This window comes from Sebastes fasciatus, chromosome 7 (assembly GCF_043250625.1).
Source record: "Sebastes fasciatus isolate fSebFas1 chromosome 7, fSebFas1.pri, whole genome shotgun sequence".
NCBI classification, from domain to species: domain Eukaryota; kingdom Metazoa; phylum Chordata; class Actinopteri; order Perciformes; family Sebastidae; genus Sebastes; species Sebastes fasciatus.
The window spans coordinates 16023381-16044844 of NC_133801.1; the positions used below are offsets into that span (position 1 = coordinate 16023381).

Consider the following 21464-nt stretch of genomic DNA (forward strand, 5'->3'; position numbering starts at 1 on the left):
CTTGTGAATTTGTGTCTGGGCATGTGTGTTTATTCCCCGTACCTCCTAGGGTCAAATTATTCATAATGTGAATCCAGGGATGCTCACACTTGGGGGTGGGGTTTCACTTTTTTAATCACTGGCTATTAGAGTCTGGTAATTGTAGGAGCTAATTTAAGTATTTTTTTTTTTTTTTAAACCAGAAGCTTAATTAAGTGTTAAATTGTTATCCCAAGTTTTCGGCAAGATTTTCCATGGTAAAGATCAGCCCACATTGTAGGGCTGTGCGGTATGGCTTATAAATAATATCTCTATTTTTAGGCTATGCTGCGATATATACGATTGTCTTTATTTTCTTATTTTCTCTAAAATAGCATAACTGTTGGTTCTAACCCTTTGATGCTGGGCTTATGATCATACCAGTGTGGAGGGAACACAGCTCCTATATGACATTTTAGAGGTCCAAATGTTTTGATATTGTCTGAGGCCGTTGTCTTTTCAGTGCGACTTTGTGATTGGATGCACCAGATCGCAACTCAGCTGTGTACGCATATGTTTGTTCACAATTGACACTTCAATGCGACCTGCCTGATCGGATAGTGATCGGATATATTTCGTGGTCAAAGGAGCGGCACATTTCATTTCCTAAAAATTTAAGTCCCCTGTTATATTTGCTCTTTGAAGTATTAGTAATTTGTTTTATTGAAGAATAGCCACTAACAAAGCTCCGCTAATTCAGTGATAAACACATTTTCCAATAAATTCTCAGACGGCGCATCTCAGCTGTGCTCCAGCTTTATCGGCTATATCCGAGGCATCGCCCACCCTGACCACTCTGTCTATTTCTTTTCCCAAAGCAATGTTAAAAATGTTTAACAGGTTTTTAAAATTCTAAATCAAACTCATGGCCAAGTGAGAACATTGGTCCTGCCCAGCAGCTCATTATTTGCTCTCCCATCTTAATTGGGTTGATGTGGCATTTGAAAGTAATCAATAAAATTTGATGCACCTGGTTCATTAATTCATTTGGAGCACTTGTGAGCTTTATGCATTCAGTAAGTGTGCTTTGTAGTCAAACATAGAAAAGGTTCTGCAACAGGCCGAGGAGGCACCAGTTATATTGTTATTACATAAGTATTTATATAGTGTTGGAGATGTACGTACATACCGGTATACCATGGCATGTACAGGCATGCCAGAGTCAGCTTTTTCTTTAGTAGTTATAATACCTTTTGGATGTATTGGAGCTTTTAATAGCTCACCTATGATGGAGGCGGTCATGGGTTAATTCACTTGCAGCTAAATTAAGGGAAAGAACAAGTCTTGTTGGGCCTTTAGGTTTCTGCAACCAGATATGTAGACAGTATGTTGTCTGTAAAATATCCCATTGATAATCTTGTACATGTTTTCAATTAGTTTAGGACAAAGGTAGAATTTCAAGGTGCAAAAAGTAAGATTTATACTATCAGCATATGCTGCTTTAGAAATATAAATGCCTTTTGAGTGCCCTTAAAAGTTCACCTGGTTGGCAAAGATGATCTTTTAACGAGTGATCCACCAGAGATTTAGCATTATTTTCTGGCTCTTCTGAAGTGATGGATTTCACTTTGGCTCGGAAACGCGGTATCTATAGATATCTCTCGGCAAACTTCTGTCCATCCAATAATGTTGTTTTTTTGGTGTTTTTAAACGAGTGTTACAGCATCACTAGGCGACTAGCAGGGCCGTAGACTTCCAGGCTTGTTTTCTGTATCGTGCAGACTTTCTATCGATGTTATAATTCTCTATTTGGTGCGAGAACTCATTAAAAGTCAAATTACTTGATGCTCCCTTTGTAAGGAAGTTAGACAGAAGCCTCTGATTAACACCTTAAATAAGGACTTTGTTGGGGACAACTTTGTCACCACCCTCTCTGTTCCTTTTAACCTTTTCACTTTTTACACCATAAACAGTGAGTTTTAGATTTCTTTTTGCATCATGAAATCGCACACAGCAGGGGTAGAAATCTCCATAAATGGATAATGTTGAAGGGTATTTATGTCATGGTAACATTTCCATTTTCAGTGGCACAATATTGTCCCATAATCCAGGGATGCAGACCCATGAGGTGTGTGACTGATGAGATGATTTTGAAGGGAGAATAGAGGCGGAGGAGGAAGCCGGCACAGAGAAAAGGGGAGATGCTGTCCCAAAGTGTACAGTGCTGTCCTAGATCTAAAATAGCCCGGGGCTGTTCGGAGCTTGTTGCTGCAGGGCAGGTCTGATTGTGTAGAAGGCAGAGGGGGGATTTCTGATTCCATCACACTGTCTCTGAGCTCTGTAGCAAGATGGATCTGGTCTCCGACTTGATTACGGATGTCCGTTCTGATTGTGATAGCAGGTGCTATTAGTCGGTCTGTCCCTTGGGACTCTGTTTTGTTAGATATCATGATGTAGTTCGGATAGCTGCTGTTTTTTAAAGGCCCTGAAAACCTACATGAGCGCCACATTTTCTATAAATGTTTAGTGTCAAAGAGAAATACTTCCAATTTTAAAACCAAATTTTCAAGCAGCTTTATTGTCGATTGTCAATGGTTGGTAGTACAGTAGGGTTGCAACTAGCACAATAATTATTTTCATTATTAATAATATACCAGTTATTTCCTTGATTAATTTGGTCTGTAAAAAAAAAAACCAAGGTAACATTTTTAAATGGCTTGTTTTGTCCAAAGGTTTTCAGTTAATTATCACAGACAAAAGGAAATCAAGAAAACATTCACATTTGAGAAGCTGGAGCCAGTGAATTTTTGGCATTTATTTCTTAAAAAAAGGGTCTGAAACGATTAACCATTACTGATTAGGGCTACAACTAACAATTATTTTCATTGCTGATTAATCTGTAGGTTATTTTCTCGATTTAATGGTTTAGTTGTTTGGTCTATGAGATGTCAGAAAATAGTGAAAAATGTGTTTGCCAAAGCCCAAGATGACATCCTGAAATATCTTGTTTTGTCCACAACTCAAAAGATATTCAGTTTACTGTCATAGAGGAGTAAAGAAACCAGAAAATATTCACATTTAAGAAGCTGGAATCAGAGAATTTAGACTTTTATTCTCTTAAAAAAGTCACGCAAACTGGTTAATTTATTATCAAAAATAAAAAAGACAAAAAATCAACAAAACATTCACATTTAAGAAGCTGGAACCAGTGAATTTCTGGGATTTTTGCTTAAAAAGGGTCTGAAATAATAAACCATTTCTGATTAATTTTCTGTGAATAGACTCATTGTTTCAGCTTTACAGTACAATGAGCAAATGCTAAAATAATATGCTATAGAATAAAAACAACAAATAGGAAAAGAGCCACCTGCTGTAAATATATTAAATGTGACTTGTTATCCAGGTAGGTATTTTGAATATTTTTTTTGGTCTGTAAGAAAGAAAATAACCATTGACGCACCACATAACACTCAGCAATTTATCGTCTTATGATTTTTATTCCACTGTTTCCTTTTCATATGACCCACGTGAAACGCTGCCTTCTTGAGGATTAAAAAAAAAAAAAGCTGTTCAGCTTTATTCTCTCCTGCACTGAAGTGTGATGACGCCCACCGTTTTTGATTTGTTGCTTTAAAGAGTAGATGCCTAGTGAGGTATTATGTGGGAGGATAGAGTCGGTGTGGGGGTTGTGTTGTATTGTACATGTTCTCTAGGAACGGTAGCTCTTTGTGTGTGTGTGACTGAGTGAGTGAGAGGTTTATTCTTTCACAATCCTCCTCCCTCATTATTACCTCTTCTGGTGCCCCGAGGCTGCAGGAATCTCCCTTTATGGAGCGGAACCAACATTATTGTTTTGCAACACGCACATTTTTATATTAACATACACAAATTAAATATGTGGGCTTAATCTTTGAAGATCTGGAACAAGGCAAGACCTGACTGTCACATTACTGAGCTCACACAAAACACAGCAGCTCTGTTAGCATGCAGGCTAGGGCAAGCTGTGTTTGTCTACCTAGGCCTCGAGGCTAGAGCTTGTGAGTTCAGCTCAAATGAAGTCCCACTAATAGAGTTTAAGCTTAACAAAGTCCTGAAAAATAACTGGTTAAGCCACAGAGCTGGAAGGTCTTCTTAATAATGTCAGCGCGTGCTTGTTTGTGTGCCAGACAGAGCACAAGCTCCCGATACACTTAGATGAGAATTGAGTAGGGCCGGGCGATATGGACTAAAAATAAAATCTCTTTTTTCACATCACACCCGATTTACGATTTTAATCGATATTTTTTTTCTTCTTAAAAACAAATTAGGCCTACAAAAGACAAAGGAATTATTAAGTTTTACCAATGCCACAGGGCATGCAAAGCAATATATGTTTGATTTTGGGGTTTTTTGCCACTTGGCTACATGCTTGCGTGACTCGGGAGCTCGGGAAAGCGGTGGCGGGTGGCTCCATACCATAATTGTCCAAGTTAAAGTGAAAATTGATTTTCATTTTTAAACATCATCCTAAACCATGAATTTCTAATTAATTAATAAAACGGATTTATTGCCCAGCTCTAGTATTGAGTTTGCAGTTATAGCTGAAATGATTAGTCAGTTGACAGAAATTAGCAACTAATTTAGTTCATTTAGACATTCATCAAACTTTTTTGTTTGTTGATTCCACCTTCTCAAAAGTGAGGATTTGATGCTCTCGTTTTGTCACTTACGATAATAATTTTAATATCTTTGGGTTTTTGACTGTTTGATGTGATAAAAGAAGGAATTTTCAATAAGTCACCGTTGGCTCTGGTAAATTATTATAGGCTTTTATTAAGATTTTCTGATGTTTTTATTGAAAAAACAATAGCTACTGCAACTAACAATTATTTTCATTTTGTTCAGAAATATAGTATCAGACAAAATAATTATTTTATTAAGGTTGTGGTATGATTGTATGTTTTAATGGCCTTGAGGTCAAGTTGTGACATGTAAAATAATAATAAAAAATAAAAAAGTCTGGTCCTTTTGCAAGTGGAGTAGAATCTCAAATGAAATGTGTAATTTAGTATTTGGACAGTGTCGTAGTGATGAGTACTAAACATCAACTAGACAGCACACACCATCTTTTCGCTGTTGTGATGCAGCGTCAGTTTTCAATGCATATCCTTCTAAAATCGTCTCCGTGTCATAGACAGACAGACAGACAGACAGACAGACAGGTAGCTGGGGAAAAAAATGAAGTGAGATCCAATTTCATGTTGAGGATGGCAGGCTGTTATGGAGCCAAACATGTGGTAACATGGTCAATGGTTTGATTGTCAGAAGCTACCGAAAGGCGTAAAAGCTGTTGGCAGCAGAGTGAAAACGCTTCATGTCACATGTACAGTTTGATCATCTGCAGCCCTTTGACCGATGGAGGGACGTTACACTGCAGCTACTATCCCTGCTGTCTATGAAGTCTGATGTGTTTGTATCAAGGAGTGAAAGGATCAATTTTTACAGAAAGAAGCCAACAGACGGTCACAAAGTGTGTACATGGTGAATTGTAATGTAGCTGACCAAAAAGTAATCATTAAAAAAAGTACCACTCTACATTCAGACCAGCTGTTTTTGACTAGTTATCCCTCAGTGGCTGCTGCAACACAGCACGTCCTGTACCTGTAGCTCCTTCACAGTAAAAGCTTTCTACCAATTATACTACTTCAACTACTTGGCCTCAGTTTGGCAAATGTGATGCATTTTCCTGGATTTCCGTGTCATGCAGTACCCTTTATAATATCAGCCTTTCAAAAGCTTGTTTCCTGCATGACAGCATTTTAAAACATATCCCCGCAAAACCTTATATATGTGTATCTCCTCAGTGTTTGAATGAATAATAATTTCTAGCTTGTGGTCATCTGATAATTATTTTGATAATGGTTTCATAATTTTACGTTTTTTAATCAAATAAAAAATACTTAACATTTTACAAGTAGGCCTAATTTGAAGATGTTATTTGGGCAATTAATGGATTAGTTGTCAACTATTAAATTGGCAACTATTTTAATAATCGATAAATCAGTTTTGAGTATTTTTTTAAAGAAAAAAAAGTCAATTCTCTGATTCCAGCTTCTTAAATGTGAATATCTTCTGGTTTCTTTACTCCTCTATAACAGTAAACTGAATATCTTTGAGTTGTGGATAAAATGAGACATTTGAGAACGTCATATTGGGCTTTGGGAAACACTGATCACCATTTTCTGACATTTTATAGACCAAACAACTAATCGATTAATCCAGAAAATAATCAACAGATTAATCGACAATGAAAATAACTGTTAGTTGCAGCCCGCGGCTCCAGTAACTTGGGAGTGACATGTTGTCGATTATTTGATTGACAGAATAGTAATTGGCAGCTATTGTGATTATCTAGTAATTGTTAAAGTAATTTTCTTGCAAAAAAGCCAAACTAGTTTCTCAATTTGCTGCTTTTTTTGGTCGTGAATGATTGTAAATTAAATTTATTCTTGTTTTTGGAGTGTTGTTTGGACAAAACGAGACATTTGAAGGGTTCTTGGAAATCAGAAAATGACAATCATTATTTTCAGCCGTACACCGAGATGGCAACTGATATCGTCCGACTCCAGTATGGATGGTACATATTAAGCGTATTTCCCAAAAAGAAGAAGTGTAGTACCACAAAATCATTATGAGCTTACACTTCATTGTGAGCTCACAACCCAAATCCTTGGCTCTGAGTGCCCAGCAGCAGTTACTGTTTGCTGGTGTCTCTATAAGCAAGCACGGATGTGTTATTGATATTTTCAGGCAACCACTAACACAGTGTCATCTTTAGTTCTTTTCTTTATGAAGAATGCCGCCAGCGAAGCGCAAAAAAACGCTTAAACCATGGAGATGTGTATACTTGTCTCTGCCCCGTTACACTGTCCTAGAAATAAATGTACTGTTTTGTGGTGAATATCCTCTGGAGAATGGTCTTTTACAATCCTAGATAGTGGTCTGTCGAACAGAAGGTCTTCTAGCTTTTTTTTTAAGGAATAGAGAGCCTGAAGCTCCTCATCATCATCCCCTCCCCCTGAAAACAAAGGGAGTTGTGTACAGACACTCCTACTCATCACATGCATTTCTGCCTTCCTCTGTTCCTCACGCACACCTTAATTAGACGCATTGTGGTGCCCCTCTTGTTCTCACCCATTCACTTTTCGTCACCTTTGCCTTCACACACTCACTGTTTCTCAGGCTGAAACGGACGAACAATCACGTTTTTCTCTCTACTCTATTCAGGCACAGCTGTAATTGGGTATATGTTGTGTTTGCAGCACCAGACCTCAGGGTTAGCTTAGCCACCTGTCCATGTGTTAATGGGCATTGTTCCCTCACGCTACACATTTACATGCACATTACAACTTGGCTCATGTGAATAACCACCAGATTAAGCTCTAACATGGTTTGTTGTAACTGATGATTGTTGATGATTTTGTTCGACAATTGTCTGTTAAGATGATGAGGGGCTACAGATTTTTTTTAAAGCCACAAAATAATGACAATGAGATATATCTATCTTAATCATAACTATCGGATGGACTGCCGTGATATTTTATAGGTTAACATTTGTGGTTTTGAGTGACTTGTCTCGACAACTTTGGGATGGATTGGCATGGAATTTGGCACAGACGTTCATGTTCCCCTCAGGATGAATTGTACTAACTTGATAGCCACCAGGGGGCGACTCCGTCATGGTGACAACGTCCACTTCTTATATACAGTCTACGATTATACCTGCTAAACATCAGCATGTTAGCATTTTCGTGCATTTAAGCATTTAGCTAAAATTACCACTGTTCATAAGTACAGCCTCACAGAGCTGCTAGCGTGACTGTTGACTCTTAGTTTTGTTATTGTATTATGCTCCTTGTTCAGATTATTGCAGATCAACTAAGTTGAATTTTAAAACCTGCACAGTGAGCTTGGAAGACATTTGGGTAAAATCAGCGATTTGTATTTTTAATGTAATCCAGTTAAGCTCTATTTTTTTCTTTTAATGTGGCAGTGTGGTACAGGTGCTTTGCATTTTGCTTTAACTTTGTTATAATCGAACGTCTGCAGGTAGAGAGACCGGTAAAGTGAGGTGGAGAAATCTAATGATGAATTAAACGAAGAAGAACGGCTGAAAGGAATGAAAAGGTGGGAGGCAGAGTTGCCCCTGAGGAAGGATTTAAATCATAGGAGATACATTAGATTAATGAGGAATGTTACTATGTGATGTGTTCAGCAATAGATTAATCAATCCCCCTGGCAAATTCCTTTGTTATGAGATATGAATTGAGGTAATGACATATCCTCACTCTCACACCCACAAGCATGCTCAGGTTCATGTTTTTGATCATTTTTTGGGGGCATGCATATGTGTATTTTTTGAGGAATTCATACGCAAAAAACACCCACGTGTTTGTGCTCGCATTCAGTTTGCCGAGTGCCTCCGGGGCGTTTTGACGTCAGCGTTCCTGGATGCAGTGCTGAAATGCTTCCTTGCCTAATTTGAAGTGTCACTCGGTGCCGGTTGGCATCACCACGGTGCTGTGTATGCCCAGGAATTATGACAGTGACGCTATAATCACCTGAAGGATTTTGTTAACTGGCCATGAAGCACAATCCCAGGATGGATCGGTCAGATTTCAGTTTGTCTTTTTTGGTACGATTCACTTCACAAATCTACAGGAAGCAGAACTGGACAAATGATTCATGGTGAATGGGTGACGTGCCGTGTGCAGAGAGCTTGCCACAACATATTTCACGCAGTCTTATATATAGCACACGACAGAGCCACACTGAAAACCAGACCGAATCGACCCGATCACATACAAGCGCCGTCACATACAAGATACACATGAACTCAAATAACACACAGCTCACACACACACACCTTTCCTCCTCTTTTATTTATTCCTCAGCTGTTCCGCTCTGTGTTTGTGCAACGCTCTTGTGGTTCTGGCTCATGCTCTCACTGGATCATGCTTACTCATGGGCTCAGTGCAAGGCTCGGGCCTTTTCGTACTATATACTATATTTTGTTCTCCGTCACTTGCCCGCTCACTGGGTGTGTTGTGCTTTTTCATTTGGCTGTCTTAAATGTTTGCTTTGCTGCTTGTATTGGATGTCGTGTACAGCACATCACATATATACACACTCATACTCATCATGCCTCACTTTCTCTTGGACATCATATAGAATTTACATGCACAGGAATGAATAAAATAGTACCTCTAGGCTGTCTTATCAGCTAGAAACAGCTTGTTTTGTACGCACATATTTAGAAGCAAATACAGTCCATTTCACACAATATTGAATTTTTTTTTTTATCCATACACTGTTTTGAATTTAGCACAGTTGAGCATTTATTGGTGGCTAAAGACACAGCGGTCACCACAGGCACTCACTCAAACGCACCGTCTAAATCACTGTCTCCCCTGCTGCGGTCACTAACCATTTGCTGTTGCACTGGTGCTTCCTTTTTTTGCTATTTTATATTTATTTTTATTTTTTTTCCTTTTTCCTGTGTTCGTTGTAATCATGACCTCTCGCTGTTTTAATTTCAGATTTGCATATCCACTTCCACTCCTTCCTCATTTGCATACAGCAAGAATGGCGAGCGGGCATCCCACAGACAAATTCAGTTTCATGTATCAACCAGACACGCACAAGAGGTACGGGGCACGCATGCACACACACTCACAAACACACACACATGTACACAATTTCCCATGGCCGTATTCTCCATGAGCAGGTAAGTTGGAGCATTTGAGACCGGTTGAGAAAGATACGGTATGGGAGATGTAGTATAAATGGTTGTCGGTCAACTTCATCCCAACCATTTCCAGCACCTTAGATTTTTTTAATGGCCACTCCTCCGTCCGGTGGAAACCAGGCTGGTACAGCTGTATTTAATGCCACACAGGAAACCAAACCATTATTTTCAGTGGATCGCTATGCGTACTTGTGCCTTTCTCTCAGTTTTTGTGCCTTATTTATTCCAAAAGTCTGTTTTAAATACATACTTACGTTGAGCCTACTTGAGGGTGAGGAATCACGGGGCTTGATTTATTTATTTTTTTTGTTGCATGCTGGCAAAATCCTTCAGCTGGATGTCGCCTTAAGGATCTGAGTTTGGGATTTGTGTGCGTGATGAGTGTGTGCGTATGCTTGATAATCGTAACAATTTTCTTTCCAATTTACACGGCTTACGTCTCTCTCTCTCTCTCTCCTCCGTTTTTCTTCTGTCTTCTCTTATCCCCCTGCCCTCCCCGCCACGCTGTCTTTTTCTCTTATTTCTCAGTAAGAACAGGTTATCTGCGGCTATGAATCCAGTCTACAGCCCCGTTCAGCCTGGCACCCCATATGGAAACCCTAAGAACATGGCCTTTGCAGGTAAGACTAACACACACACACACACACACACATTTATCCTCCTCTGTACCACTATAAACGTTGTTTAAGGATGGCTGCAAGTGACAAACAACACTGCTGCTGAGTTTTGAGTCAATTATTCAGTGAGAAAATTGATACAACCATCACACCTAGAAATTATGGGAAGACCGCAGACTACATCTATGTTCTTCCGGTTTATATAATGTGTTTCAAAGAAGGGACATTTCTACATAGCATTTACATTTTAGGCCCAACAAACACCATATGGTTTCTGCAGAAAACAAAATCTGAAGTGTCCAATAAATAACATGTAATTTCATAGAATTATGACTCTGTATGCAATAATACATACAAAAGAGGGTGACACAGAGTAGAAACTAATGAAAAGTGTTGCGTAAAAGTTGTTAACCTTTCGTTTTTAGTACAGCTGGGGGTTGATGCAGGATAGAAGGTGTTACGACTGTTAAATTGCCTACTGGGATTAATAAAGTGTCTATCCATAAGGGTAATGGTTGAGAGGAGATGATAGTCACAAAGTGTTGAGTTAGGGATGTCAATAATGCTCTATTGAAGAAGCAGAGTCGATGCTCTGTGCAATGCACTTGTGTGAACCTGGACCATGACCTAAAGATGTTGTAGTTGTTGACATGGTGGAGCTTTTTAATTTTATTCACGCAAAGGCTTTCAGTGCGGTAGGCTAAGAACATGTTGATGAGATATAACACAGGTTGCACATGAGCACAGACAAAGAGCTAGTCAGTCTCTTGTGAGGAATGGTGTCGTACGACAGACACATGCTGTATATGTACAAACAAATATGGAGGTTGTGGATTGTTATTAACATTAGCTGTTTGCAGAAAACTACATTTGACAAGAAAGAATAACTGCTCATATTTTTACATAAAGTTAAACAGGGTGGCCAGACATATAATTGAGGCAAAGTCAGAGAAGCAAATAACAGCAGAACAACTCCATATTTTGACATTCAAGTCAGCTGGTTAGATTTGTTACATCATACTGTAATATGCCACAAAAAGAGTCTCTTGTGACATCTTTTAAACCTGATGCGGAAGCATGCAGCTGGGATAATGTGGCTCCTCCCATGATGCCATTCTCTCCATCTTTATGAAGAGTTTGAACCGCAGGTCAAAGGTGCCTGCAGGGATGATGACTGTTCAGATTATGTATTCACCACCACATATGTAACAAGTAGATTTGATCCAGTAAACTGAGAGTACTGGTGTAGGGTACAGTTATGTGCTTCCACTCCTGTTTAGTTTACATTTCCATGTGAGCTAAAAGACACACACACACACACACACGTGACAGTCTGAGGAGCAGCATGTTTTTCAGGGATTATTTCATGGCGAAGACTTAATTTTTTTTCTACACGAACGTCAGTTAGAGAGAAGCCCATGTCATGTGTTTCCATTGATCCGAAAACACTCAACACAGACTCGTTTAAATGATAAAAACGGTCCATGAAAGTTGATTTTCCTATGTTCAAATCTGACCGATAGTAAATGACCTCTTTTGAATGTAGGAAAATGAGCCCCGATATACCTAAACTACTAATTCACTGTGACCAGCAGACATCACCAGGCATAATGCAACAGAGAGGAGCTTTATTTAACCATTGTTGGTTCTTTTCAGTCACAGTTTCATCATCAAAATCACTTTCAGAAATAGGCTGTTAATACCTGGTTTGTTTGTTTGTTTATTTTAGTCTTTAAGTTGGTCTCAATTTGCATTGCATTTTTAAGTTATTAGTAATAGATATAGTTCAGAGATGTTAAATGTTTCTCAGGTCAATTTATGGCATAATTGTGAAAAATACTGTCGGAAGTCAGATATTTAATTTGTGATGCATAGATGGAACATTTGCAAGGTGTTAAAAATGCAATGCTTTTTTTAAATTATTTTGGTTGCATTGAAAGTATCCACAATAACACATTGAGTTTAACTTGGGATTTTATGAATTGCAGTAACACTACTGCTCTCCGTGGTCAAAAAGACACATTTATGTATTTATTTATTTTTGTATATGTATTTATCCAATCAGCAGGTACAATGAAATACAATGAACATTTTTTATATATATATATATATATATATATATATATATATATATATATATATATATATATATATATATATATATATATATATATATATATATATATATATATATATATATATACTGATATATATTTATATAATATATATATATATATATATATATATATTATATATATAATATATATATATATATATATATATATAATATATATATATAACCAAAAATAAAAATAAAATAATACAATGACAATGAATAACCAACGCTTCCTTTTTAACATAGTGGATAGGTTAATGATAAAACAAAAGAATATGCAAGACAACTGCACTATAAATGATTTTAAATGTATTGACAGTGTTCATCAATGGTGAATGCTTAATTTTTCCTATAGTGACTTTAACTTAACTATGTAATTAATCCTAATGTATATAGTTTTTATTTGGTAGTCAAATGTCCCTGCATAATCTATAATAAAAACATATTAACCTGAGCTGAGTACAGATTAGTTTAACCATCACAACCCTCAGACTGCAGTATAGATTGATGCAGATATTTATTAAACCTGTTCCATCTGACTGGCTCAACCTACAGCAGCCAAAGCTCGATATAGAAAAGGCTCAAGGCTACAGAGCAGAGAGTCTGTGAGATTGACTGCCAATAATAGCAAGCAGAGAGCAGCACCTCGCACACTTGCATAGCGTCTCTTAACTCCCCTGCTTTCCTCCTCTCTCCCTCCCTCTTTGTCTCGCTCTGTCGAACTCGCACCTTTTTTATCAGTGAAAGCTTTTTCTCGGGCCAAAATCTGCTTTGTTTGCTCGACGTGTAATTGATGACGCACAAGAGTGAGTGCGTGTGCGTGTGCGTGCGTGCGTGTATGCGTGCGCGCGTGTGTGTGGTGCGCGTGTCTGCGCGCATCGCTAATGTGTCTCTGAATTTATCTCCTCCCACACCATATTGGCAGGTGTGTCTCGTCTGTATGTAAGACGCATTCAGCCGACTGTGTTATTGGTGCAGACATTTTTTTAATGAGCGCCATCTGTGCACATCCTGCTCCAAACCAAATACTGTTCTGCCCTACCTGCGTGTGTGTGTGTGTGTCTTTGTTGTGTGCATCTGTGGCCCTCTCTGTTTGTTAAGCTGTGGTTTCTGATATTTTCTGTCTTGTCTGTGATGTTCTGCAGGCTATCCAGGAGGGTATCCTGCCGCGGCTCCCACCTATACACCCAACCTCTATCAAACAGGCAGTCCTGGGTATCCACCAGGTGAGCCCCAACACATACACACACACCATTTGACTTTGTTTATATGTAGAGGCTGTCAATCAATTAAAGTATTTATCGCGATTTAATCACAAATTAATTGCGCAATTTTTATCTGTTCAAAATGTACTTTAAAGGGAGATTTGTCAAGTATTTACTACCCTTATCAACATGGTAGTGGACAAATATAATTGCTTTATACAAATGTGTGTATATATTTATTATTGGAAATCAATTAAAAACACAAAACAATGACAAATATTGTCTGGAAACCCTCACAGGTACTGCACTTAGCATAAAAAATATGCTCAAATCATAACATGGCAAACTGAAGTCCATCAGGCAACAACAGCTGTCAGTGTGTCAGTGTGCTGACTTGACTATGACTTGCCCCATACGGCATGTGATTATCTTAAAGTGGGCATGTCTGTAAAGGGGAGACTCATGGGTACCCATAGAACCCATTTTCATTCACATATCTGGAGGTCAGAGGTCAAGGGACCCTTTGAAAATGGCCATGCCAGTGGGAAGCGTTATTTAACCTCCCAGCAAGCTAGTATGACATGGTTGTTACCAATTTATCCCTTAGGGTTTTGTAGCTTCATATGATACCAGTATCTTCACTCTAGCTTTAAAACTGAGTCTGCTACAACCTCCGAAACATCGAACAACGGCAGGGCTGAATCGCGATTTTGCGTTAATGCGTTCAAGAAATTAGTGCCGTTAAAAAACATGTGCATTAACACGTAATTATCGCGTTAACTTTGACAGCCTTAGTTTTTATTTAACACGGTACTATCTTGGGAAAAATTGCTGTCAGTTCACCCCAATTTCCTGGGAGTTAATTAGTGGGATGTTTGTCATTTTTCAAGGAAAAAGAATCAGAGGTAAACACACCACAAAGTTGGCAGTGAGTGTAAAGGAGCCATTGAAGTTTTATGTAAAGGTTGTCACACAGACACACCAGTACACGCAGATGATTTCTCATTATTATCATGTTTTTAACTCTTAAACTGCAGGGATATGTGTTTTATTCTGCCTGCCCTCTAAGTAGATATGTACTGCCTATTTGTTCCTTTATTTGCACAATCTAAAAAAGAAACAGTTTGAACTACAAAGCTAATTTATAACAAGTTGAAACATAAGGAAAGAATCATACAGTACAAACAAAAGTGCCAAAGAGCCAAGAGCATTATTATGTTGCTCCCATTGAGAATTAAACATCACATTTCATGAGGTAAACAACAATAATGCTGCAATCATCTGTGCAAACCTGACTGTACTGTTACAGATGTAAATTCAAAGTAAAAACTGTTGGCAATAAGGAAAACAGTTTATTATAAACTCTGGGGAGAAGATGGCTACTCTTAGTTTGGTAGCTGTGAATGGTGCCACGTCTGCTGAAATAATAATAATAAAAAAAAGTGTTTTTTAAATAACTATTTATAAACTGAACAGCCTTGAGCAAACAATAAATGTGCCACCAATTTATCTTGAATAACTTTCAGAAATATGTTAATGTTGCTGATGAGTAATCATTCAGTTCACTCTGAAAAGCAGTTGCGTAACGTGTCTGTATGAAATGAAAGTTAGTCGGTGCTTAGGTTAAGGCTGGGAAAAACACTTAATGTGTTGAATAAATTACACACTGATGGAATTTTAATTTGAAGTCAGACGATCTATTACCAACGCTGCTGTACGGCGGCGGTACAGCTCTACAGCGATGCACTGAATTTATATGTCGATTTTGCACACGCAACCTAAAGCAAATCATGGTTCCCCGCAATTTTTAGTGATTGTCTGAGCATTTTGTTGTGAATCAACACTTGATGTAATACCACAATCGTTCGTGCTTCAAAATGTGTTACCTTGCAGTATATTCTGAGCAAACAAGGTTGTTTAGAGCTCCAAACACAGGCTGCAATAGGGTTGACGGCAGTATGGATTAAATGGTGATCTCAGCCTAAAGGGCATTGATGGTGAAGGAGTGGGACGCCAGCCAGTAACAGCTGCCAGTGGCCTTATAGCAGCAGATACGTGCTCAGTGTCTGGTCCCCACAGCAGACGGCAAGAACAGCTGTCTCGGTGCTTTCCAGATATGGTGCGTCTGTATAGATATAGATAGTTTAATGTGGCGGGGTCTTGAACCGTTCACCCTAGAAACACTGAGTGACAAAGTCCAATACGAATTCACTGGAGTCGTTCAAAGCTTGTGTATAAAATGAAATGGGTCTAACATCTATTTAGTAGTGACTTCAAATAACATTTTGGCAATTGATAATTGAATAATTGGGGGGTGACCGCAATGTCAGTATGTTTTAAAATGTATATATACTGTATATGATATATGATTTCTTTTGTAAGCTGTCAGCTGCTTGTAATAGTTTTAAGGAGCCACAGACAAATTGCCACCTGTCTCTTTGTCTGTAGTTTCTCCTAAAAGCATTTTATAGGAAGGCTTCTTTTCTTTTCTGGCTATACAGTTTAGAGCTGCAATGATTAATCGATTACTTGTCAACTATTAAATTAATCACCATCTATTTTGATAATCGGTTTGAGTAATTTTTTAAAGAAAAAACAGTAAAAACTTCTTAAATGTGAATATATTCTGGTTTCTTTACTCCTCTATGACAAAAAAACTGAATATCTTTGAGTTGTGGACAAAACAAGAGAAACAAAAAGAAGAAAAAAACACTGATTGATATTTTATAGACCAAACAACTACTCAATTAATCGAGAAAATAATCGACAGATTAATTAACATTGAATATATTTGTTAAATGCAGCCCTACATACAGTTATTTGCTTTATATGAATTTGCTTGAGGCAGGTATCAAAATTCAAGATTTGAGAGCACAAAACAACAAATTATCGTCTAGTACGTTGCAAATTTCAACTAGACACATTTCATAGTCTTCAGTTTTATTAGCAGACTTGTTCATTCGTTATAATGTCTACATACAAAGAAATCTATAGGAAGTATTTGCAAAGGAGAAAGGGAGAGGCTTATACAATGTCAAACTCCGAAACGGTCAAGTTTAACTAACAACATCCGATACACAAGTCAAACTAACAAACCCAAAGAAAAAATAACATGTAATCAATAAACTGACCACACAAAAAAATGTATTTAAATAACTAAAAGATCCATGTGAAAAAAAAATATTACTTTGCAATCGATAAGTCAATAAGAAGTTTTTTTCCCTTTTTTTCCCTTGAAGACGAGCAATAAAGTGAAATGATATTTCAGTGTTTCCAGACAAAGGGGTGAGATGGTAACAAGAATGAAAAGAACAATAAAGTGCTTTGAAGAACTGGTATAATATGAGAGATATTAAGTAGATTATCACCTAAATATAAACATTTTTAAAGTATTAATTACTATAAATTGGCAAAAGATGCAGTTTTCTGAACGGGGGAAAAAATAGCTACTCAAATTGTTTTATATTCTCCTGAATTTTAAGTATCTTACCAAGGCAGGATGGGTTTGTAGATCTCATCTGTGCTGCTTTTGAAGCCCCTCTCCTCTTGCATCCCCTCCCCCAGTTGGGTTTTATCTTTTTGGAAGTCTAACAAAATATCAGGTATGCTTTGGCAAATCTCACCCAGCTCCGTTCTGACAAAAGAACCTAATTATTGAGGCTGTTGTTAAAATCAGCATGTTCGACTGCAGATGTATTTCTATGTATTCTGCGGTGCTTAATGTATGGTGAAATTAAAGTCTTTTAGATTTTGTGTCCCAGACAAACATCAACTTCCAGCCGAGCTCCGATTAGAAACGTGTCTTTGGACAATGTCATTATTTCTCAACACCATTGAATAGACAAACTGTTTTCTATCAGCAGGGCTTTTGTGTAATTGTCACACACCATTGTCCTCTAATGCTCTGTGTGCATACTCTCACACACATGCATGCACACACACACACATTTTTAGACACACATAGCAGCTCCAGCATCTCTTTGTTCCCTTGTCCTTGTGTGAGAAGCGCTTTCATAAGCTCAGCAGCAACTAGCTAGTAGCATGTTTGACCTTCAGGCTCCTCCAGGTGGCGGCTCAGAGGTACTGCGCCCCACAGAGCAGAGCCCAGTTAATAAAAATGCAGTGGTCTGATCCAGATGCCTTCACTGTCTTACAGTACACCTCGTGCTTTTCAACCTTTTTTTTTTGATGAAGTGTCAGTTAAATGGTGGCTACACTTAAATCATGTTTGTACCACAGAGGGTGGTAGGTTGCTTCACTCTATATGGTCCATAAAAAGGTGATTATACTCTAAATACAGTGTCTACAGAACTACTCTCTTTAGCATTAAACAACGCATGAATGCTATATTTAAATATCATGGTAAAATTGGCTAAATGAGGCTTTTAAGACACCCTTGGCTGCATTTTTTAGTGACTCAAGTCCAATTAAAAGACAGCAGCACCAGTCCCCCATCTGGTGGATTTTGTAGGAAATGCAAAAAAGAGAAAACGTTTGAATAAGGCTGCAACGAATGATTATTATAGTTTGATCTAAAATACATCAGAAAGATAAAATTTTCTCTCAAATATCTTTGTTATAGTCCACATACTATTCACATGTGCATTCAAGGTTCATTTTCATTGTTTTTACAATTGTGCATGCAGCATTGGAGTCATTAGAAAAATAGATCAAATAAAAGGCACAAAGGTGATATCTAGATAAAATAATAAGCAGGCGAAATAACAAATCTTAATACAGAAATGAAAAATAATAATACAAAATAATATATATTTATAATAATAATAATGATTTTTTTTTTTAAAAAGTACTGAGTTGACTGGGCCCCCCCTCAAACCCTCTAAATATAAAATTTTACTATAACATACGTAAGACAAGGAGAAGCAGCCAGCTCTCCCATTTGAGAAGATGGAATTGTGAAATGTTGGGTAATTTGTGCATGAAAAATAACTTAAAATTATCAAATTGGCTGCAGATTAATCAACTACATTTGAAAGTTGAAATAAATTACTAAATTCGGGATGTTTTTAAGACACACTGATATGATTAAGTATTTTACTAATTTGGTTTCTGCTGGTCCACATCCAACACTGATGATGTTCAGGTTTATTTATAGAGTAGAATTATTCATAAAACACACAGTATTGCTGACTCACATCGTCACCATATCTAAAGACTGACTACGAGCCTGAATAAGAGTATTTAGATTATATCTTTTGTCCATTTATGACAGTTCAGAATTGTCTTTTATTAATTGGGAATAGATCACATGACTGCTTGTATGTGAGAGTGGTGACGAACCCACTGGGAATTATTACCCGACTCTTCATATGAACACTAATTAATAATGAATGAAGTGGTTTGCTCTAATGTGTTTCTAAATCCTCCCTCTTTCCACTCTTTTTTTTGTTGTGACTGTTTTTAGGATATACTTCAGCAGGCACCCCATACAAAGTGCCCCCCACTCAGTCAAATGGAGCGCCCCCTCCCTACACCCCGACCCCCACCCCATACCCAACAGCCATGTACCCCATCCGCAGTGCCTACCCTCAGCAGAACATATACACACAGGTAAGGACACTGAATTACAACTGACAACATTACCTTGGAGACACGCTCTAAACTCTGTTCCTGAAAAGTCTGATTTGTTCTGTTGCACCTGTTCGGTTGGCATATTTATCTCAAATCCCTCCAGGTTGTTTTGTGTTGTTTGTTGGAATGTTAAAATGATTTATACCAAAGAATCAATTAGATTAACAGTTATAGTGAGCTCCAGAAACTAAACCCCTAACAAATTCGGGACCTAAAAGTCCATTTTGTTTTACATTTTCACAGAAAAAACCCTGGTGATTTGAGCAAATTACACTGACAACTGATTTAAAAAGCAGTAGCTTTGTTACTCGACAAGTCAACAACAAAGCACTCATTTTGTTCTTTTTGTAATTTGGTCTTTTTACTGGTTAAATGGATGTTTGAAAAGAAAAAGAGCAGGAGCAGGAAGGGCTGGAAAATGCAAGAGTGTATTCTGTCTACTTATCTTGTTCCTGCAGTGGGAAATGACTCATGAGTAGTTCAACCTTCTTCTTAGACTTCCTTTAAATGCAATAAACATTTAAAAGTTCTAATAAGCTTTTATATATCACGCATATGCATATATCATTCCTGTGTCCATCCTGCCAGGGAGCTTACTATACCCAGCCAGTGTATGCAGCTCAGCCACATGTGATCCATCACACCACCGTGGTGCAGCCTAACAGCATCCCCTCCACAGCCCTCTACCCGGCCCCCGTCCCCGTACAAGCTCCTCGCAACCAGGGCATGGCTGCCATGGGGATGGTAGCTGGGACAACCATGGCCATGAGTGCAGGTAAGAAGACCAGAACCACTGACTCCAAAATGTTCAATTATTTCAGTTTTTATGTGATTTATTCATTCTGGAGATAGTCGTGCATTTTTAATGTTGTTCACTGAATGTGTGTGGAAGTGTTGTCTTAAGTGATCCCTTTTGTTTTGGCTTGCATGATTGATAGATTTTCTCAAGATGCAAGAATATGCAAGATGTGCTTGCTTGGCAGGGTCAGGTCTGTATAATCCTAAAAAAAACAGATTAGAGCTGGAAAAAAAATAGACAATTAATTGATTAGTTGATCAACATAAAATTAAATGGCAACTATTTTGATCATCAATTTAATAGTCATTTAAAGCAAAAAATGGCAAAAATTCCAGCAACTCAAATGTGAATATTTGCTGGGTTTCTTCATCTTTAGTGATAGGTAAGTGAATATATGTTTGGGTTTATTGCCTATTGCCTTAGTTTTTAAGTCTTAATCATTGCTCTTCATCATATTTCTATTTCTATCTATGGGGCCTATTTATTTTAGAGACTTTATTTGACTTTATTTTTTATTGTTGTCATTTTTAGTCTTGCAAAATTCGAATTATTGTCTATTTTTTGTTTGTCTTTGTTTTGTTTTTTTGTCTGTACTGTTTTAATCTTTCTCTGTGAAGCACTTATGACTGCATAATTGTATGACAGGTGCTATATAAACGAAGTTGAATTGAGTTTTGGACAAAAAAACAACATTTAAACTGCCATTATGGGCTCTGTTAACTTGAGTTCGGCTTTTTTTGCCATTTGTTGTCAAAAATAGATTTTTAGATCATTAGATTAATAATAATGAAAGTAATCGTTAGTTTCAGCCCTAGTATAAATAGATTTCTTAGATTAATTTGGTTATGTAGTCGGCTTCCTTCAGGGTTAATAATACATATGCAAGGTAGGTAGTTAAGTGTTTTATTTTATATAGAGTTGGAGTAAAAAAAAACACTGCCGCTAAAACATGGAAAATATACCAACATGCTTGAATGAATTTAAAAAATGTATCCCATCACCATGCTGACATAACATGAAAGTCATTATGTACAATGGCTGAAGCTCATTAATTAATGGCGTTGTTTACTTCCTGTAGGGACCCTGCTGACAACGCCCCAGCACGCCCAGATTGGAGGACACCCAGTTACTGTGCCAACCTACAGGCCCCAAGGTACACCTGGGTACAGCTACGTACCGCCTCACTGGTAGAGCCCACCCATCATGTGAGTATCTGCACCACCTGCTGTTCGCTTTCTCCTCTTTGAGATGTTCCTCTCCTCCATCTGTTTCCCCCTCCTCCTCCTCTCTTCCTTTTTTGTTCCCCTGTTTCTCTTCCCCTCTTTTTTCCTCTGAGAGAGATCTGAGGCAGCCTTAAATCACTCACCACGGTGTACCTCTGCTCTTCTTT

At 37.8% G+C, this 21464-nt stretch overlaps 1 protein-coding gene across 4 annotated transcripts in view; it reads left to right on the forward strand.

Annotated features, from left to right (window-relative positions):
* The window catches only part of fam168a (family with sequence similarity 168 member A), a 29398-nt gene that overhangs the window by 5849 nt on the left and 2085 nt on the right, over positions 1-21464 (forward strand). Inside the window, exons 2-8 of one of the 4 annotated variants that reach the window (XM_074641872.1) lie at positions 9537-9644; positions 10274-10365; positions 13624-13704; positions 19109-19254; positions 19864-20050; positions 20214-20264; positions 21153-21279. In XM_074641872.1, coding sequence (XP_074497973.1) covers positions 9583-9644; positions 10274-10365; positions 13624-13704; positions 19109-19254; positions 19864-20050; positions 20214-20264; positions 21153-21265 — 732 coding nt within the window. In that variant the 5' untranslated portion in view covers positions 9537-9582 and the 3' untranslated portion in view covers positions 21266-21279. The remainder of the gene's footprint in view (positions 1-9536; positions 9645-10273; positions 10366-13623; positions 13705-19108; positions 19255-19863; positions 20051-20213; positions 20265-21152; positions 21280-21464) is intronic. The other 3 variants (XM_074641874.1, XM_074641873.1, XM_074641876.1) reach the window with 3 other exon arrangements.